Source organism: Phyllobates terribilis, unplaced genomic scaffold (genome assembly GCF_046119375.1).
Source record: "Phyllobates terribilis strain yellow unplaced genomic scaffold, ASM4611937v1 Scaffold_4__5_contigs__length_816908805, whole genome shotgun sequence".
Taxonomy (NCBI): Eukaryota; Metazoa; Chordata; class Amphibia; order Anura; family Dendrobatidae; genus Phyllobates; species Phyllobates terribilis.
The window spans coordinates 11,642,817-11,661,908 of record NW_027362764.1 but is presented as its reverse complement, the minus strand read 5'-3'; the positions used below and the strand labels follow the sequence as shown (position 1 = coordinate 11,661,908).

The window sequence follows — 19,092 nt, the reverse complement described above, 5'->3', positions numbered from 1 at the left end:
AAAAAACACATAAAGAAGTGCAAAACACCAAAAACTCAGCAAAAACAGGCATAAGTGCATTAATCAACTGGCCCTGTGGGTTCTCCATGTGGGATTTCTCTGGTCTCTTCCACGCTCCCCGTGAAATCGTCCCCAGTTATAGGATTAGATTGTGAGCTCCTGGGACCACACATAGTTTTGACTGATGATAATCTATGTTCTGCACCATCCATTATGGTGGAGGTGTCTCCAGAGAGGGTTTGGTGTTACGTGTGACTGTCCTTGTGGGTTGGGGTGAAGATCCATTGTATGAAGCCTGGAGGGGAGGGCTGTGTTCTCCATATATAATCCACTGGTCTTCTCAGGTCCATGTGATAGTCCTCTGGGCTTGGAAGATGGCCGGGTACACTACAAGCAAATGAGTGCATCCTCGCACAAGGAGAATAACCCACCAGATGCCGGACGCCTGAACATCGTGCCAAACATGTAGGTAACCTGTTATATTCAGATCACTAAGATAGACAAGAGCGGGGGCATTATCTGGGAGTGAAGGTAGAGGGTGTGGAGTACAGCAGGGGTGTGGAGGAGGCCTGTAGGCATAATCTGGGCACTGAGACATGTGGACCATTGGTGGGTGGTGGAGAGCAATGGGTCTAGTCTGTGTGTGGGGACATGTAGACGATGGATGGATGAAGGATCAAGGGGCATTATCTGAGTGAGGAGACATGTAGATGATGGGTGAATGGAAGATGGAGAGAGTGAGGGGACATGTCCACAATAAGTGGATGGAGGATTGTGGGTCATTATGTAAGTGAGGGGATATGTAAACAATGAGTGGATGGTGGACCGGGGGCATTATGGGTGTGGGGACACGTAGACGATGGGTGGATGGATGACTGGGGGTACTATCAGTGTGCGGGGACATTTAGACGATGCGTGGATAGAGGCCCGGGTGGGGCTTTCCGAGTGTAGGGACATGTAAACGATGGGTAGATGGAGGCCCAGTTGGCATTATCAGAATCAGGAGACATGCAGACGATGGGTAGATGGAGGCCCAGGGGGCATTATCAGTCAGGGGACATGTAGACTATGGATGGCTGGAGGCCCGGGGGGCATTATCAGAGTCGGGGGACATGTAGATGACGGGTGGATGGAGTACAGGGGGAATTAACAGAGTCAGGGGACATGCAGACGATGGGTTGATGGAGGCCGAGGAGGCATTATCGGGGTCATTGGACATGTAGACGATGGGTGGACAGAGGCCCGGGGGGGCATTATCAGGGTGCGGGGACATGTAGACTATGGGTGGTTGGAGGCCCGGGGGGCATTATCAGAGTCAGGGGACATGTAGACGATGGGTGGATGGAGGACAGGGGGGGCGTTATCGGGGTCAGGGGACATGTAGACGATGGGTGGATGGAGGAAGAGGGGCATTATCAGAATCAGGGGACATGCAGACGATGGGTTGATGGAGGCCCATTTGGCATTATCGGGGTCATTGGACATGCAGACGATGGGTGGACGGAGGCCCGGGGGGCATTATCAGGGTGCGGGGACATGTAGACTATGGGTGGTTGGAGGCCAGGGAGACATTATCAGAGTGCGGGAACATGTCGACGATGGGTGGATGGAGGACAGGGGGGCGTTATCGGGGTCAGGGGACATGTAGATGATGGGTGGATGGAGGCCCGGGGGGCATTATCGGGGTCATTGGACATGCAGACGATGGGTGGACGGAAGCCCGGGGGGCATTATCTGTGTGCCGGGACATGTAGACTATGGGCGGATGGAGGCCCGGGGGGCATTATCTGTGTGCGGGGACATGTAGACTATGGGTGGATGGAGGCCCGGGGGGCATTATTTGTGTGCGGGGACATGTAGATGATGGGTGGTTGGAAGACAGGGGGCATTATCTGTGTGCGGGGACATGTAGACAATGGGTGGATGGAGGAAGGGGGCATTATCAGGCTGCGGGGACATGTTGATGATGGCTGGATGAAGTAAGAGGGCATTATCTGTGTGTGAGGACATGTAGATGAATGGTGGATGGAGGACAGGGGGCATTTTCTGTGTTTGAGGACATGTAGACAATGGGTGGATGGAGGCCCAGGGGGCATTATCTGAGTGAGGAGACATGTAGATGATGGGTGAATGGAAGATGGGGAGCGTGAGGGGACATGTCCACAATAAGTGGATGGAGGATTGTGGGGCATTATGTAAGTGAGGGGATATGTAAACAATGAGTGGATGGTGGACCGGGGGCATTATGAGTGTGGGGACACAAAGACGATGGGTGGATGGATGACTGGGGGCACTATCAGTGTGCGGGGACATGTAGACGATGCATGGATAGAGGCCCGGGTGGGGTTTTCAGAGTGTAGGGACATGTAAACGATGGGTGGATGGAGGCCCAGTTGGCATTATCAGAATCAGGAGACATGAAGACGATGGGTGGATGAAGGCCCAGGGGGCATTATCAGTCAGGGGACATGTAGACTATGGATGGCTGGAGGCCCGGGGGGCATTATCAGAGTCGGGGGACATGTAGATGATGGGTGGATGGAGGACAGGGGGAATTATCAGAGTCAGGGGACATGCAGACGATGGGTTGATGGAGGCCGAGGGGGCATTATCGGGGTCATTGGACATGTAGACGATGGGTGGACAGAGGCCCGGGGGGGCATTATCAGGGTGCGGGGACATGTAGACGATGGGTGGATGGAGGACAGGGGGGCATTATCGGGGTCAGGGGACATGTAGACGATGGGTGGATGGAGACCCAGTTGGCATTATCAGAATCAGAAGACATGAAGACGATGGATGGATGGAGGCCCAGGGGGCATTATCAGTCAGGGGACATGTAGACTATGGATGGATGGAGGCCCGGGGGGCATTATCAGAGTGCGGGAACATGTAGACGATGGGTGGATGGAGGACAGGGGGGCATTATCGGGGTCAGGGGACATGTAGATGATGGGTGGATAGAGGCCCAGTTGGCATTATCTGTGTGCGGGGACATGTAGACTATGGGTGGATGGAGGCCCGGGGGGCATTATCTGTGTGCGGGGACATGTAGACTATGGGTGGATGGAGGCCCGGGGGGCATTATTTGTGTGCGGGGACATGTAGATGATGGGTGGTTGGAAGACAGGGGGCATTATCTGTGTGCGGGGACATGTAGACAATGGGTGGATGGAGGAAGGGGGCATTATCTGTGTGCGAGGACATGTAGATGAATGGTGGATGAAGGACAGGGGGCATTTTTTGTGTTTGAGGACATGTAGACAATGGGTGGATGGAGGCCCAGGGGGCATTATCTGAGTGCGGGGACAAGTAGGTTATGGGTGGATGGAGGCCCGGGGGCCATTATCTGTGTGCGGGGACATGTAGATGATGGGTGGTTGGAGGACAGGGGCATCATCTGTGTGCGGGGACATGTAGACAATGGGTGGATGGAGGCCCGGGGGCCATTATCTGTGTGCGGGGACATGTAGATGATGGGTGGTTGGAGGACAGGGGCATCATCTGTGTGCAGGGACATGTAGACGATGGGTGGATGGAGGCCCAGGGGCTTCATCTGGGTGCGGGGTCATGTAGACGATGGGTGGTTGGAGGACAGGGGGCATTATCTGTGTGCGGGGACATGTAGACAATGGGTGGATGGAGGCCCAGGGGCTTCATCTGGGTGCGGGGTCATGTAGATGATGGGTGGTTGGAGGACAGGGGGCATTATCTGTGTGCGGGGACATGTAGACAATGGGTGGATGGAAGAAGGGGGCATTATCAGGCTGCGGGGACATGTTGATGATGGCTGAATGGCGTAAGGGGGCTTTATCTGTGTGCGAGGACATGTAGATGAATGGTGGATGGAGTAAGGGGGAATTTTCTGTGTATGAGGACATGTAGACAATGGTTGGATGGAGGCCCGGGGGGCATTATCTGTGTGCGGGGACATGTAGATGATGGGTGGATGGAGGCCCAGGGGCTTCATCTGGGTGCGGGGACATGTAGATGATGGGTGGTTGGAGGACAGGGGGCATTATCTGTGTGCAGGAACATGTAGACGATGGGTGGATGGAGGCCCAGGAGCTTCATCTGGGTGCGGGGTCATGTAGACGATGGGTGGTTGGAGGACAGGGGGCATTATCTGTGTGCGGGGACATGTAGACAATGGGTGGATGGAGGCCCAGGGGCTTCATCTGGGTGCGGGGTCATGTAGATGATGGGTGGTTGGAGGACAGGGGGCATTATCTGTGTGCGGGGACATGTAGACAATGGGTGGATGGAGGAAGGGGGCATTATCAGGCTGCGGGGACATGTAGATGATGGGTGGATGGAGACCCGGGGGGGCGTGTTATGGAGACCCTCTTTGTTATTAGGGAGACCTTTGGAATAGACAGCAAAGGGTCTTCACAATGCCAGTGAGATTCAAATTAAAATACTTCATTGATGAAGGGAGAGAGACAGAATACATGTGACATGCACTGTCAGCAGGTAGAGTCTTCTGTGTGACTCACCACATTTATTAGCTAGACAAAAATGGAACTGCAGTTCTTACATACAACTGAACAGGAAACAGAAATAGACTATCAGTGATAAAACACTTGCCTTGGCCCAACGTAAAACCTTCTTGTCAGGGAATTCACAGGAAACCAGTATCTTCGTCAGACGTTCCATGATGCAAGTCTTATTCAGAGGCTTCATAGAATAGATTGTGTCCTAAATAAATAATGAATCTAGATATAAAATATTAAATATAACAGGCGTTATCTGCGTTGGGGCTTGTGGGGGTGCACACTTCACCTTCCTGCCTTTTTCTCAGCCTGAACATTGTCCCTGGGTGGAGCCCTCTGGATTCAGACAGACATCCCTTCCTCCAAGTCGACTTCTTGCAGCCAACCTTCATCTCCGCTGTTGTCTCTCAGGGGGGCCGGCAGTCGGGGGGTTATGTCACCAAATATCGCCTGATGTACAGCAATGATGGGATTGTGTTCCACAACTACACCGGTGAAGGGGGTGACTCCTTGCGGGATCCTCTGGTAAGGCGGCCTCCGTCTTCTCTCCAGCCTCTTTTTGTCTCTGAAATCTTCTTGAGTTTCTGTTCTTTTTCTCGATCTAGCTCTTTGATGGTAACACTGACAGTAACACGGTGGTGAGACGGGGGTTGAGCGGTGTCTTACTGACGCGTTTCCTTCGCCTCCTTCCTGTGGAGTTTCACTCAGCGATCTACCTGCGGAGTGAGATCATCGGATGCTCGTACGGTGAGTCTGGAGAAGCTTGCTACCCTACTAGACTGGCCGACTCCGGAGCACACTGTCTGCCCTCAGAGGTGAGGCCGGCCGACTCCGGAGCACACTGTCTGCCCTCAGAGGTGAGGCCGGCCGACTCCGGAGCACACTGTCTGCCCTCAGAGGTGAGGCCGGCCGACTCCGGAGCACACTGTCTGCCCTCAGAGGTGAGGCCGGCCGACTCCGGAGCAGACTGTCTGCCCTCAGAGGTGAGGCCGGCTGACTCCGGAGCAGACTGTCTGCCCTCAGAGGTGAGGCCGGCCGACTCCGGAGCACACTGACTGCCCTCAGAGGTGAGGCCGGCTGACTCCGGAGCACACTGTCTGCCCTCAGAGGTGAGGCCGGCTGACTCCGGAGCAGACTGTCTGCCCTCAGAGGTGAGGCCGGCTGACTCCGGAGCAGACTGTCTGCCCTCAGAGGTGAGGCCGGCCGACTCCGGAGCACACTGTCTGCCCTCAGAGGTGAGGCCGGCCGACTCCGGAACACACTGTCTGCCCTCAGAGGTGAGGCCGGCCGACTCCGGAGCAGACTGTCTGCCCTCAGAGGTGAGGCCGGCTGACTCCAGAGCACACTGTCTGCCCTCAGAGGTGAGGCCGGCCGACTCCGGAGCACACTGTCTGCCCTCAGAGGTGAGGCCGGCTGACTCCGGAGCAGACTGTCTGCCCTCAGAGGTGAGGCCGGATGACTCCAGAGCACACTGTCTGCCCTCAGAGGTGAGGCTGGCTGACTCCGGAGCTCACTGCCCTCAGAGGTGAGGCCGGCTTACTCCGGAGCACACTGTCTGCCCTCAGAGGTGAGGCCGGCTGACACCGGAGCACACTGTCTGCCCTCAGAGGTGAGGCCGGCTGACACCGGAGCACACTGTCTGCCCTCAGAGGTGAGGCCGGCTGACACCGGAGCAGACTGTCTGCCCTCAGAGGTGAGGCCGGCTGACTCCGGAGCACACTGTCTGCCCTCAGAGGTGAGGCCGGATGACTCCGGTGCACACTGTCTGCCCTCAGAGGTGAGGCCGGCTGACACCGGAGCAGACTGTCTGCCCTCAGAGGTGAGGCCGGATGAGTCCGGAGCAGACTGTCTGCCCTCAGAGGTGAGGCCGGATGACTCCGGAGCACACTGTCTGCCCTCAGAGGTGAGGCCGGCTGACACCGGAGCAGACTGTCTGCCCTCAGAGGTGAGGCCGGATGACTCCGGAGCAGACTGTCTGCCCTCAGAGGTGAGGCCGGATGACTCCGGAGCACACTGTCTGCCCTCAGAGGTGAGGCCGGCTGACTTCGGAGCCGACTGTCTGCCTGCAGAGGTGAGGCCGGCTGACTCCGGAGCAGACTGTCTGCCCTCAGAGGTGAGGCCGACTGACTTCGGAGCCGACTGTCTGCCTGCAGAGGTGAGGCCGGCTGACTCCGGAGCACACTGTCTGCCCTCAGAGGTGAGGCCGGCTGACTCCGGAGCACACTGTCTGCCCTCAGAGGTGAGGCCGGATGACTCCGGAGCAGACTGTCTGCCCTCAGAGGTGAGGCCGGCCGACTCCGGAGCACACTGTCTGCCCTCAGAGGTGAGGCCGGCCGACTCCGGAGCCGACTGTCTGCCTGCAGAGGTGAGGCCGGATGACTCCGGAGCAGACTGTCTGCCCTCAGAGGTGAGGCCGGCTGACTTCGGAGCCGACTGTCTGCCCTCAGAGGTGAGGCCGGCTGACTTCGGAGCCGACTGTCTGGCCTCAGAGGTGAGGCCGGCTGACTTCGGAGCCGACTGTCTGCCCTCAGAGGTGAGGCCGGCCGACTTCGGAGCACACTGTCTGCCCTCAGAGGTGAGGCCGGCTGACTCCGGAGCACACTGTCTGCCCTCAGAGGTGAGGCCGGCTGACTTCGGAGCCGACTGTCTGCCCTCAGAGGTGAGGCCGGCCGACTTCGGAGCACACTGTCTGCCCTCAGAGGTGAGGCCGGCTGACTTCGGAGCACACTGTCTGCCCTCAGAGGTGAGGCCGGATGACTCCGGAGCACACTGTCTGCCCTCAGAGGTGAGGCCGGCCGACTCCGGAGCAGACTGTCTGCCCTCAGAGGTGAGGCCGGCCGACTCCGGAGCAGACTGTCTGCCTGCAGAGGTGAGGCCGGCTGACTCCGGAGCAGACTGTGGGGCTGCAGATCGTTGTGGTGTGAAAGTCATGGTGTCGTTACCCTCTGGCAGAGCCACCAGGAATTCCGGTCACCAGGACCCCCAGCACAGTCTCCTATATCCCTGCTGTAGAAGCGGTGCCATCCACCTGCCAGCCGGGGGAGTTCCGGTGCCGCAGCGGCGAGTGCGTGACGGCCTCCAGGTCCCTGTGTGACGGGAAAGCGGACTGCCGAGACTTCTCCGATGAGGAAGGATGTGGTAAGACGACGTCCTGATATGTCTGCTGTGGCCGGACACTCTCGGCTCCCTCCATTCACTTCTATAGGGGATCCAGCCATGGTCAGCACATTGCAGACATCCTATAATGTACCAGAAGGGGCAGCGCCCATATAGGGTCCTGACCTGCACTCCCACCCTATAGCGCCCCTCATTGAGATGCTTATACTTTCTCGTCTGTCTTTTCTTGCCAGGTGTGGTTTCCCCAGCGCTGAACACGGCCGCTCCAGGTAAGCTTCTGTGTGAAAAACTAGTAGAGGTGGAACTGCCCCATAAGAGACTCCCGCCAAAAAAACGTAGGATGACGTCATAGTCCCAGAGACCCTCAGGACAATGTCACCCAACAGAGGCTGAAATCTGCCCCCTCCCAGCAGGACCACGCCAGGGGAGGGTAGTGTGTAATACCGCCTCCTCCCTACATTGTACTGTCATACACCATAGATGTACAGTGCCCAGAGCCATCCTAGCTACCAGAATAGCAACGACACTGCCAAAAGTAGCAGTCACATACAGTGCACAAATAATACCGCCATACTGTGACCAGAGAACTCTTCCATACACAGTGATCTAAAGATAGCGCTATACAATGTCTAAATAATAATACCACCATACAGTGACCAGACATAGTGATCTAGTGATAGCACTATACAATGTCTAAATAATAATGCCGCCATACAGTGACCAGACATAGTGATCTAGTGATAGCACTATACAATGTCTATATAATAATACCATCATACAGTGACCAGACATAGTGATCTAGTGATAGCACTATACAATGTCTATATAATAATACCGCCATACAGTGACCAGATATAGTGATCTAGTGATAGCACTATACAATGTCTATATAATAATACCACCATACAGTGACCAGACATAGTGATCTAGTGATAGCACTATACAATGTCTATATAATAATACCGCCATACAGTGACCAGACATAGTGATCTAGTGATAGCACTATACAATGTCTATATAATAATGAAGCCATACAGTGACCAGATATAGTGATCTAATGATAGCACTATACAATGTCTATATAATAATGCCGCCATACAGTGACCAGACATAGTGATCTAGTGATAACACTATACAATGTCTATATAATAATACCACCATACAGTGACCAGACATAGTGATCTAGTGATAGCGCTATACAATGTCTATATAATAATACCACCATACAGTGACCAGACATAGTGATCTAGTGATAGCGCTATACAATGTCTATATAATAATGAAGCCATACAGTGACCAGATATAGTGATCTAATGATAGCACTATACAATGTCTATATAATAATGCCGCCATACAGTGACCAGACATAGTGATCTAGTGATAGCACTATACAATGTCTATATAATAATACCACCATACAGTGACCAGACATAGTGATCTAGTGATAGCGCTATACAATGTCTATATAATAATGAAGCCATACAGTGACCAGATATAGTGATCTAATGATAGCACTATACAATGTCTATATAATAATGCCGCCATACAGTGACCAGACATAGTGATCTAGTGATAGCACTATACAATGTCTATATAATAATACCACCATACAGTGACCAGACATAGTGATCTAGTGATAGCGCTATACAATGTCTATATAATAATACCGCCATACAGTGACCAGACATAGTGATCTAGTGATAGCACTATACAATGTCTATATAATAATACCACCATACAGTGACCAGACATAGTGATCTAGTGATAGCGCTATACAATGTCTATATAATAATACCACCATACAGTGACCAGACATAGTGATCTAGTGATAACACTATACAATATCTATATAATAATACCGCCATACAGTGACCAGACATAGTGATCTAGTGATAGCGCTATACAATGTCTATATAATAATACCACCATACAGTGACCAGACATAGTGATCTAGTGATAACACTATACAATATCTATATAATAATACCACCATACAGTGACCAGACATAGTGATCTAGTGATAGCACTATACAATGTCTATATAATAATACCGCCATACAGTGACTAGACATAGTGATCTAGTGATAGCACTATACAATGTCTATATAATAATACCGCCATACAGTGACCAGACATAGTGATCTAGTGATAGCACTATACAATGTCTATATAATAATACCACCATACAGTGACCAGACATAGTGATCTAGTGATAGCGCTATACAATGTCTATATAATAATACCACCATACAGTGACCAGACATAGTGATCTAGTGATAGCACTATACAATGTCTATATAATAATACCACCATACAGTGACCAGACATAGTGATCTAGTGATCACACTATACAATGTCTATATCATAATACCGCCATACAGTGACCAGACATAGTGATCTAGTGATAGCACTATACAATGTCTATATCATAATACCGCCATACAGTGACCAGACATAGTGATCTAGTGATAGCACTATACAATGTCTATATAATAATGAAGCCATACAGTGACCAGACATAGTGATCTAGTGATAGCGCTATACAATGTCTATATAATAATACCACCATACAGTGACCAGACATAGTGAAATAGTGATAACGCTATACAATGTCTATATAATAATACCACCATACAGTGACCAGACATAGTGAAATAGTGATAACGCTATACAATGTCTATATAATAATACCACCATACAGTGACCAGACATAGTGATCTAGTGATAGCGCTATACAATGTCTATATAATAATACCGCCATACAGTGACCAGATATAGTGATCTAGTGATAGCGCTATACAATGTCTATATAATAATACCGCCATACAGTGACCAGACATAGTGATCTAGTGATAGCACTATACAATGTCTATATAATAATACCACCATACAGTGACCAGACATAGTGATCTAGTGATAGCACTATACAATGTCTATATAATAATACCGCCATACAGTGACCAGACATAGTGATCTAGTGATAGCACTATACAATGTCTATATAATAATACCACCATACAGTGACCAGACATAGTGATCTAGTGATAACACTATACAATGTCTATATAATAATACCACCATACAGTGACCAGACATAGTGATCTAGTGATAGCACTATACAATGTCTATATAATAATACCGCCATACAGTGACCAGATATAGTGATCTAGTGATAGCACTATACAATGTCTATATAATAATACCGCCATACAGTGACCAGACATAGTGATCTAGTGATAGCACTATACAATGTCTATATAATAATACCGCCATACAGTGACCAGACATAGTGATCTAGTGATAACACTATACAATGTCTATATAATAATACCGCCATACAGTGACCAGACATAGTGATCTAGTGATAGCACTATACAATGTCTATATAATAATACCGCCATACAGTGACCAGACATAGTGATCTAGTGATAGCACTATACAATGTCTATATAATAATACCGCCATACAGTGACCAGACATAGTGATCTAGTGATAGCACTATACAATGTCTATATAATAATGCCGCCATACAGTGACCAGACATATTGATCTAGTGATAACACTATACAATGTCTATATAATAATACCGCCATACAGTGACCAGACATAGTGATCTAGTGATAGCACTATACAATGTCTATATAATAATGCCGCCATACAGTGACCAGACATAGTGATCTAGTGATAGCACTATACAATGTCTATATAATAATACCACCATACAGTGACCAGACATAGTGATCTAGTGATAGCGCTATACAATGTCTATATAATAATACCACCATACAGTGACCAGACATAGTGATCTAGTGATAGCGCTATACAATGTCTATATAATAATACCACCATACAGTGACCAGACATAGTGATCTAGTGATAGCACTATACAATGTCTATATAATAATACCACCATACAGTGACCAGACATAGTGATCTAGTGATAGCACTATACAATGTTTATATAATAATACCGCCATACAGTGACCAGACATAGTGATCTAGTGATAGCACTATACAATGTCTATATAATAATACCACCATACAGTGACCAGACATAGTGATCTAGTGATAGCACTATACAATGTCTATATAATAATACCACCATACAGTGACCAGACATAGTGATCTAGTGATAGCGCTATACAATGTCTATATAATAATACCACCATACAGTGACCAGACATAGTGATCTAGTGATGGCAATATACAATGTCTATATAATAATACCGCCATACAGTGACCAGACATAGTGATCTAGTGATAGCACTATACAATGTCTATATAATAATACCGCCATACAGTGACCAGACATAGTGATCTAGTGATAGCACTATACAATGTCTATATAATAATACCGCCATACAGTGACCAGACATAGTGATCTAGTGATAGCGCTATACAATGTCTATATAATAATACCGCCATACAGTGACCAGACATAGTGATCTAGTGATAGCACTATACAATGTCTATATAATAATGCCGCCATACAGTGACCAGACATAGTGATCTAGTGATAGCACTATACAATGTCTATATAATAATACCGCCATACAGTGACCAGACATAGTGATCTAGTGATAGCACTATACAATGTTTATATAATAATACCACCATACAGTGACCAGACATAGTGATCTAGTGATAGCGCTATACAATGTCTATATAATAATACCACCATACAGTGACCAGACATAGTGATCTAGTGATCACACTATACAATGTCTATATAATAATGCCACCATACAGTGACCACATATAGTGATCTAGTGATCACACTATACAATGTCTATATATTAATGCCGCCATACAGTGACCAGACATAGTGATCTAGTGATGGCAATATACAATGTCTATATAATAATACCGCCATACAGTGACCAGACATAGTGATCTAGTGATAGCACTATACAATGTCTATATAATAATACCACCATACAGTGACCAGACATAGTGATCTAGTGATAACACTATACAATGTCTATATAATAATGCCGCCATACAGTGACCAGACATAGTGATCTAGTGATAGCTCTATACAATGTCTATATAATAATACCATCATACAGTGACCAGACATAGTGATCTAGTGTTCACACTATACAATGTCTATATAATAATACCACCATACAGTGACCAGACATAGTGATCTAGTGATAGCGCTATACAATGTCTATATAATAATACCGCCATACAGTGACCAGACATAGTGATCTAGTGATCACACTATACAATGTCTATATAATAATGCCACCATACAGTGACCAGATATAGTGATCTAGTGTTCACACTATACAATGTCTATATAATAATACCACCATACAGTGACCAGACATAGTGATCTAGTGATAGCGCTATACAATGTCTATATAATAATGCCGCCATACAGTGACCAGACATAGTGATCTAGTGATAGCACTATACAATGTCTATATAATAATACCGCCATACAGTGACCAGACATAGTGATCTAGTGATCACACTATACAATGTCTATATAATAATGCCACCATACAGTGACCAGACATAGTGATCTAGTGATCACGCTATACAATGTCTATATAATAATGCCGCCATACAGTGACCAGACATAGTGATCTAGTGATAGCGCTATACAATGTCTATATAATAATACCACCATACAGTGACCAGACATAGTGATCTAGTGATGGCAATATACAATGTCTATATAATAATACCGCCATACAGTGACCAGACATAGTGATCTAGTGATAGCACTATACAATGTCTATATAATAATACCGCCATACAGTGACCAGACATAGTGATCTAGTGATAGCACTATACAATGTCTATATAATAATACCGCCATACAGTGACCAGACATAGTGATCTAGTGATAGCACTATACAATGTCTATATAATAATACCACCATACAGTGACCAGACATAGTGATCTAGTGATAACACTATACAATGTCTATATAATAATACCACCATACAGTGACCAGACATAGTGATCTAGTGATAGCACTATACAATGTCTATATAATAATACCGCCATACAGTGACCAGATATAGTGATCTAGTGATAGCACTATACAATGTCTATATAATAATACCGCCATACAGTGACCAGACATAGTGATCTAGTGATAGCACTATACAATGTCTATATAATAATACCGCCATACAGTGACCAGACATAGTGATCTAGTGATAACACTATACAATGTCTATATAATAATACCGCCATACAGTGACCAGACATAGTGATCTAGTGATAGCACTATACAATGTCTATATAATAATACCGCCATACAGTGACCAGACATAGTGATCTAGTGATAGCACTATACAATGTCTATATAATAATACCGCCATACAGTGACCAGACATAGTGATCTAGTGATAGCACTATACAATGTCTATATAATAATGCCGCCATACAGTGACCAGACATAGTGATCTAGTGATAGCACTATACAATGTCTATATAATAATACCACCATACAGTGACCAGACATAGTGATCTAGTGATAACACTATACAATGTCTATATAATAATACCACCATACAGTGACCAGACATAGTGATCTAGTGATAGCACTATACAATGTCTATATAATAATGCCGCCATACAGTGACCAGACATAGTGATCTAGTGATAGCACTATACAATGTCTATATAATAATGCCGCCATACAGTGACCAGACATATTGATCTAGTGATAACACTATACAATGTCTATATAATAATACCGCCATACAGTGACCAGACATAGTGATCTAGTGATAGCACTATACAATGTCTATATAATAATGCCGCCATACAGTGACCAGACATAGTGATCTAGTGATAGCACTATACAATGTCTATATAATAATACCACCATACAGTGACCAGACATAGTGATCTAGTGATAGCGCTATACAATGTCTATATAATAATACCACCATACAGTGACGAGACATAGTGATCTAGTGATAGCTCTATACAATGTCTATATAATAATACCACCATACAGTGACCAGACATAGTGATCTAGTGATAGCACTATACAATGTCTATATAATAATACCACCATACAGTGACCAGACATAGTGATCTAGTGATAGCACTATACAATGTTTATATAATAATACCGCCATACAGTGACCAGACATAGTGATCTAGTGATAGCACTATACAATGTCTATATAATAATACCACCATACAGTGACCAGACATAGTGATCTAGTGATAGCGCTATACAATGTCTATATAATAATACCACCATACAGTGACCAGACATAGTGATCTAGTGATGGCAATATACAATGTCTATATAATAATACCGCCATACAGTGACCAGACATAGTGATCTAGTGATAGCACTATACAATGTCTATATAATAATACCGCCATACAGTGACCAGACATAGTGATCTAGTGATAGCACTATACAATGTCTATATAATAATACCGCCATACAGTGACCAGACATAGTGATCTAGTGATAGCGCTATACAATGTCTATATAATAATACCGCCATACAGTGACCAGACATAGTGATCTAGTGATAGCACTATACAATGTCTATATAATAATACCATCATACAGTGACCAGACATAGTGATCTAGTGATAGCGCTATACAATGTCTATATAATAATACCGCCATACAGTGACCAGACATAGTGATCTAGTGATAGCACTATACAATGTCTATATAATAATACCGCCATACAGTGACCAGACATAGTGATCTAGTGATAGCACTATGCAATGTCTATATAATAATACCGCCATACAGTGACCAGACATAGTGATCTAGAGATAGCACTATCCAATGTCTATATAATAATGCCGCCATACAGTGACCAGACATAGTGATCTAGTGATAGCACTATACAATGTCTATATAATAATACCGCCATACAGTGACCAGACATAGTGATCTAGTGATAGCACTATACAATGTTTATATTATAATACCACCATACAGTGACCAGACATAGTGATCTAGTGATAGCGCTATACAATGTCTATATAATAATACCGCCATACAGTGACCAGACATAGTGATCTAGTGATAGCACTATACAATGTTTATATAATAATACCACCATACAGTGACCAGACATAGTGATCTAGTGATCACACTATACAATGTCTATATAATAATGCCACCATACAGTGACCACATATAGTGATCTAGTGATCACACTATACAATGTCTATATATTAATGCCGCCATACAGTGACCAGACATAGTGATCTAGTGATGGCAATATACAATGTCTATATAATAATGCCGCCATACAGTGACCAGACATAGTGATCTAGTGATAGCACTATACAATGTCTATATAATAATACCACCATACAGTGACCAGACATAGTGATCTAGTGATAGCGCTATACAATGTCTATATAATAATGCCACCATACAGTGACCAGACATAGTGATCTAGTGATAGCACTATACAATGTCTATATAATAATACCGCCATACAGTGACCAGACATAGTGATCTAGTGATCACACTATACAATGTCTATATAATAATGCCACCATACAGTGACCAGACATAGTGATCTAGTGATCACACTATACAATGTCTATATAATAATGCCGCCATACAGTGACCAGACATAGTGATCTAGTGATAGCGCTATACAATGTCTATATAATAATACCACCATACAGTGACCAGACATAGTGATCTAGTGATGGCAATATACAATGTCTATATAATAATACCGCCATACAGTGACCAGACATAGTGATCTAGTGATAGCACTATACAATGTCTATATAATAATACCGCCATACAGTGACCAGACATAGTGATCTAGTGATAGCGCTATACAATGCCTATATAATAATACCATCATACAGTGACCACATATAGTGATCTAGTGTTCACACTATACAATGTCTATATAATAATACCACCATACAGTGACCAGACATAGTGATCTAGTGATAGCGCTATACAATGTCTATATAATAATACCGCCATACAGTGACCAGACATAGTGATCTAGTGATAGCACTATACAATGTCTATATAATAATACCGCCATACAGTGACCAGACATAGTGATCTAGTGATAGCACTATACAATGTCTATATAATAATACCACCATACAGTGACCAGACATAGTGATCTAGTGATCACACTATACAAAGTCTATATAATAATGCCGCCATACAGTGACCAGACATAGTGATCTAGTGATGGCAATATACAATGTCTATATAATAATACCGCCATACAGTGACCAGACATAGTGATCTAGTGATAGCACTATACAATGTCTATATAATAATACCACCATACAGTGACCAGACATAGTGATCTAGTGATAGCGCTATACAATGTCTATATAATAATACCGCCATACAGTGACTAGACATAGTGATCTAGTGATAGCGCTATACAATGTTTATATAATAATACCACCATACAGTGATTAGACATAGTGATCTAGTGATAGCGCAATACAATGTCTATATAATAATACCGCCATACAGTGACCAGACATAGTGATCTAGTGATAGCACTATACAATGTTTATATAATAATACCACCATACAGTGACCAGACATAGTGATCTAGTGATAGCGCTATACAATGTCTATATAATAATACCGCCATACAGTGACCAGACATAGTGATCTAGTGATAGCACTATACAATGTCTATATAATAATACCACCATACAGTGACCAGACATAGTGATCTAGTGATCACACTATACAATGTCTATATAATAATGCCACCATACAGTGACCACATATAGTGATCTAGTGATCACACTATACAATGTCTATATATTAATGCCGCCATACAGTGACCAGACATAGTGATCTAGTGATGGCAATATACAATATCTATATAATAATACCGCCATACAGTGACCAGACATAGTGATCTAGTGATAGCACTATACAATGTCTATATAATAATACCACCATACAGTGACCAGACATAGTGATCTAGTGATAGCTCTATACAATGTCTATATAATAATACCATCATACAGTGACCAGATATAGTGATCTAGTGTTCACACTATACAATGTCTATATAATAATACCACCATACAGTGACCAGACATAGTGATCTAGTGATAGCGCTATACAATGTCTATATAATAATACCACCATACAGTGACCAGACATAGTGATCTAGTGATAGCACTATACAATGTCTATATAATAATGCCACCATACAGTGACCAGACATAGTGATCTAGTGATCACACTATACAATGTCTATATAATAATGCCACCATACAGTGACCAGACATAGTGATCTAGTGATCACACTATACAATGTCTATATAATAATGCCGCCATACAGTGACCAGACATAGTGATCTAGTGATAGCGCTATACAATGTCTATATAATAATACCACCATACAGTGACCAGACATAGTGATCTAGTGATGGCAATATACAATGTCTATATAATAATACCGCCATACAGTGACCAGACATAGTGATCTAGTGATAGCACTATACAATGTCTATATAATAATACCGCCATACAGTGACCAGACATAGTGATCTAGTGATAGCACTATACAATGTCTATATAATAATACCGCCATACAGTGACTAGACATAGTGATCTAGTGATAGCGCTATACAATGTTTATATAATAATACCACCATACAGTGATTAGACATAGTGATCTAGTGATAGCGCTATACAATGTCTATATAATAATACCGCCATACAGTGACCAGACATAGTGATCTAGTGATAGCACTATACAATGTCTATATAATAATGCCGCCATACAGTGACCAGACTTAGTGATCTAGTGATAGCACTATACAATGTCTATATAATAATGCCGCCATACAGTGACCAGACATAGTGATCTAGTGATAGCACTATACAATGTCTATATAATAATACCACCATACAGTGACCAGACATAGTGATCTAGTGATAAGACTATACAATGTCTATATAATAATACCGCCATACAGTGACCAGACATAGTGATCTAGTGACAGCACTATACAATGTCTATATAATAATACCGCCATACAGTGACTAGACATAGTGATCTAGTGATAGCACTATACAATGTCTATATAATAATACCACCATACAGTGACCAGACATAGTGATCTAGTGATAGCACTATACAATGTCTATATAATAATACCGCCATACAGTGACCAGACATAGTGATCTAGTGATAGCACTATACAATGTCTATATAATAATGCCGCCATACAGTGACCAGACATAGTGATCTAGTGATAGCACTATACAATGTCTAAATAATAATGCCGCCATACAGTGACCAGACATAGTGATCTAGTGATAGCACTATACAATGTCTAAATAATAATGCCGCGATACAGTGACCAGACATAGTGATCTAGTGATAGCACTATACAATGTCTAAATAATAATGCCGCCATACAGTGACCAGACATAATGATCTAGTGATAGCACTATACAATGTCTATATAATAATACCGCCATACAGTGACCAGACATAG

At 44.7% G+C, this 19,092-nt stretch overlaps 1 protein-coding gene across 1 annotated transcript in view; it reads left to right on the top strand.

The window, feature by feature from the left end:
• LOC141264133 (SCO-spondin-like) overlaps positions 1 to 19,092 on the top strand; it is a 521,676-nt gene that overhangs the window by 186,442 nt on the left and 316,142 nt on the right. The window contains exons 28-32 of the mRNA XM_073676443.1: positions 345 to 465; positions 4,802 to 5,018; positions 5,099 to 5,240; positions 7,446 to 7,631; positions 7,844 to 7,879. Coding sequence (XP_073532544.1) covers positions 345 to 465; positions 4,802 to 5,018; positions 5,099 to 5,240; positions 7,446 to 7,631; positions 7,844 to 7,879 — 702 coding nt within the window. The remainder of the gene's footprint in view (positions 1 to 344; positions 466 to 4,801; positions 5,019 to 5,098; positions 5,241 to 7,445; positions 7,632 to 7,843; positions 7,880 to 19,092) is intronic.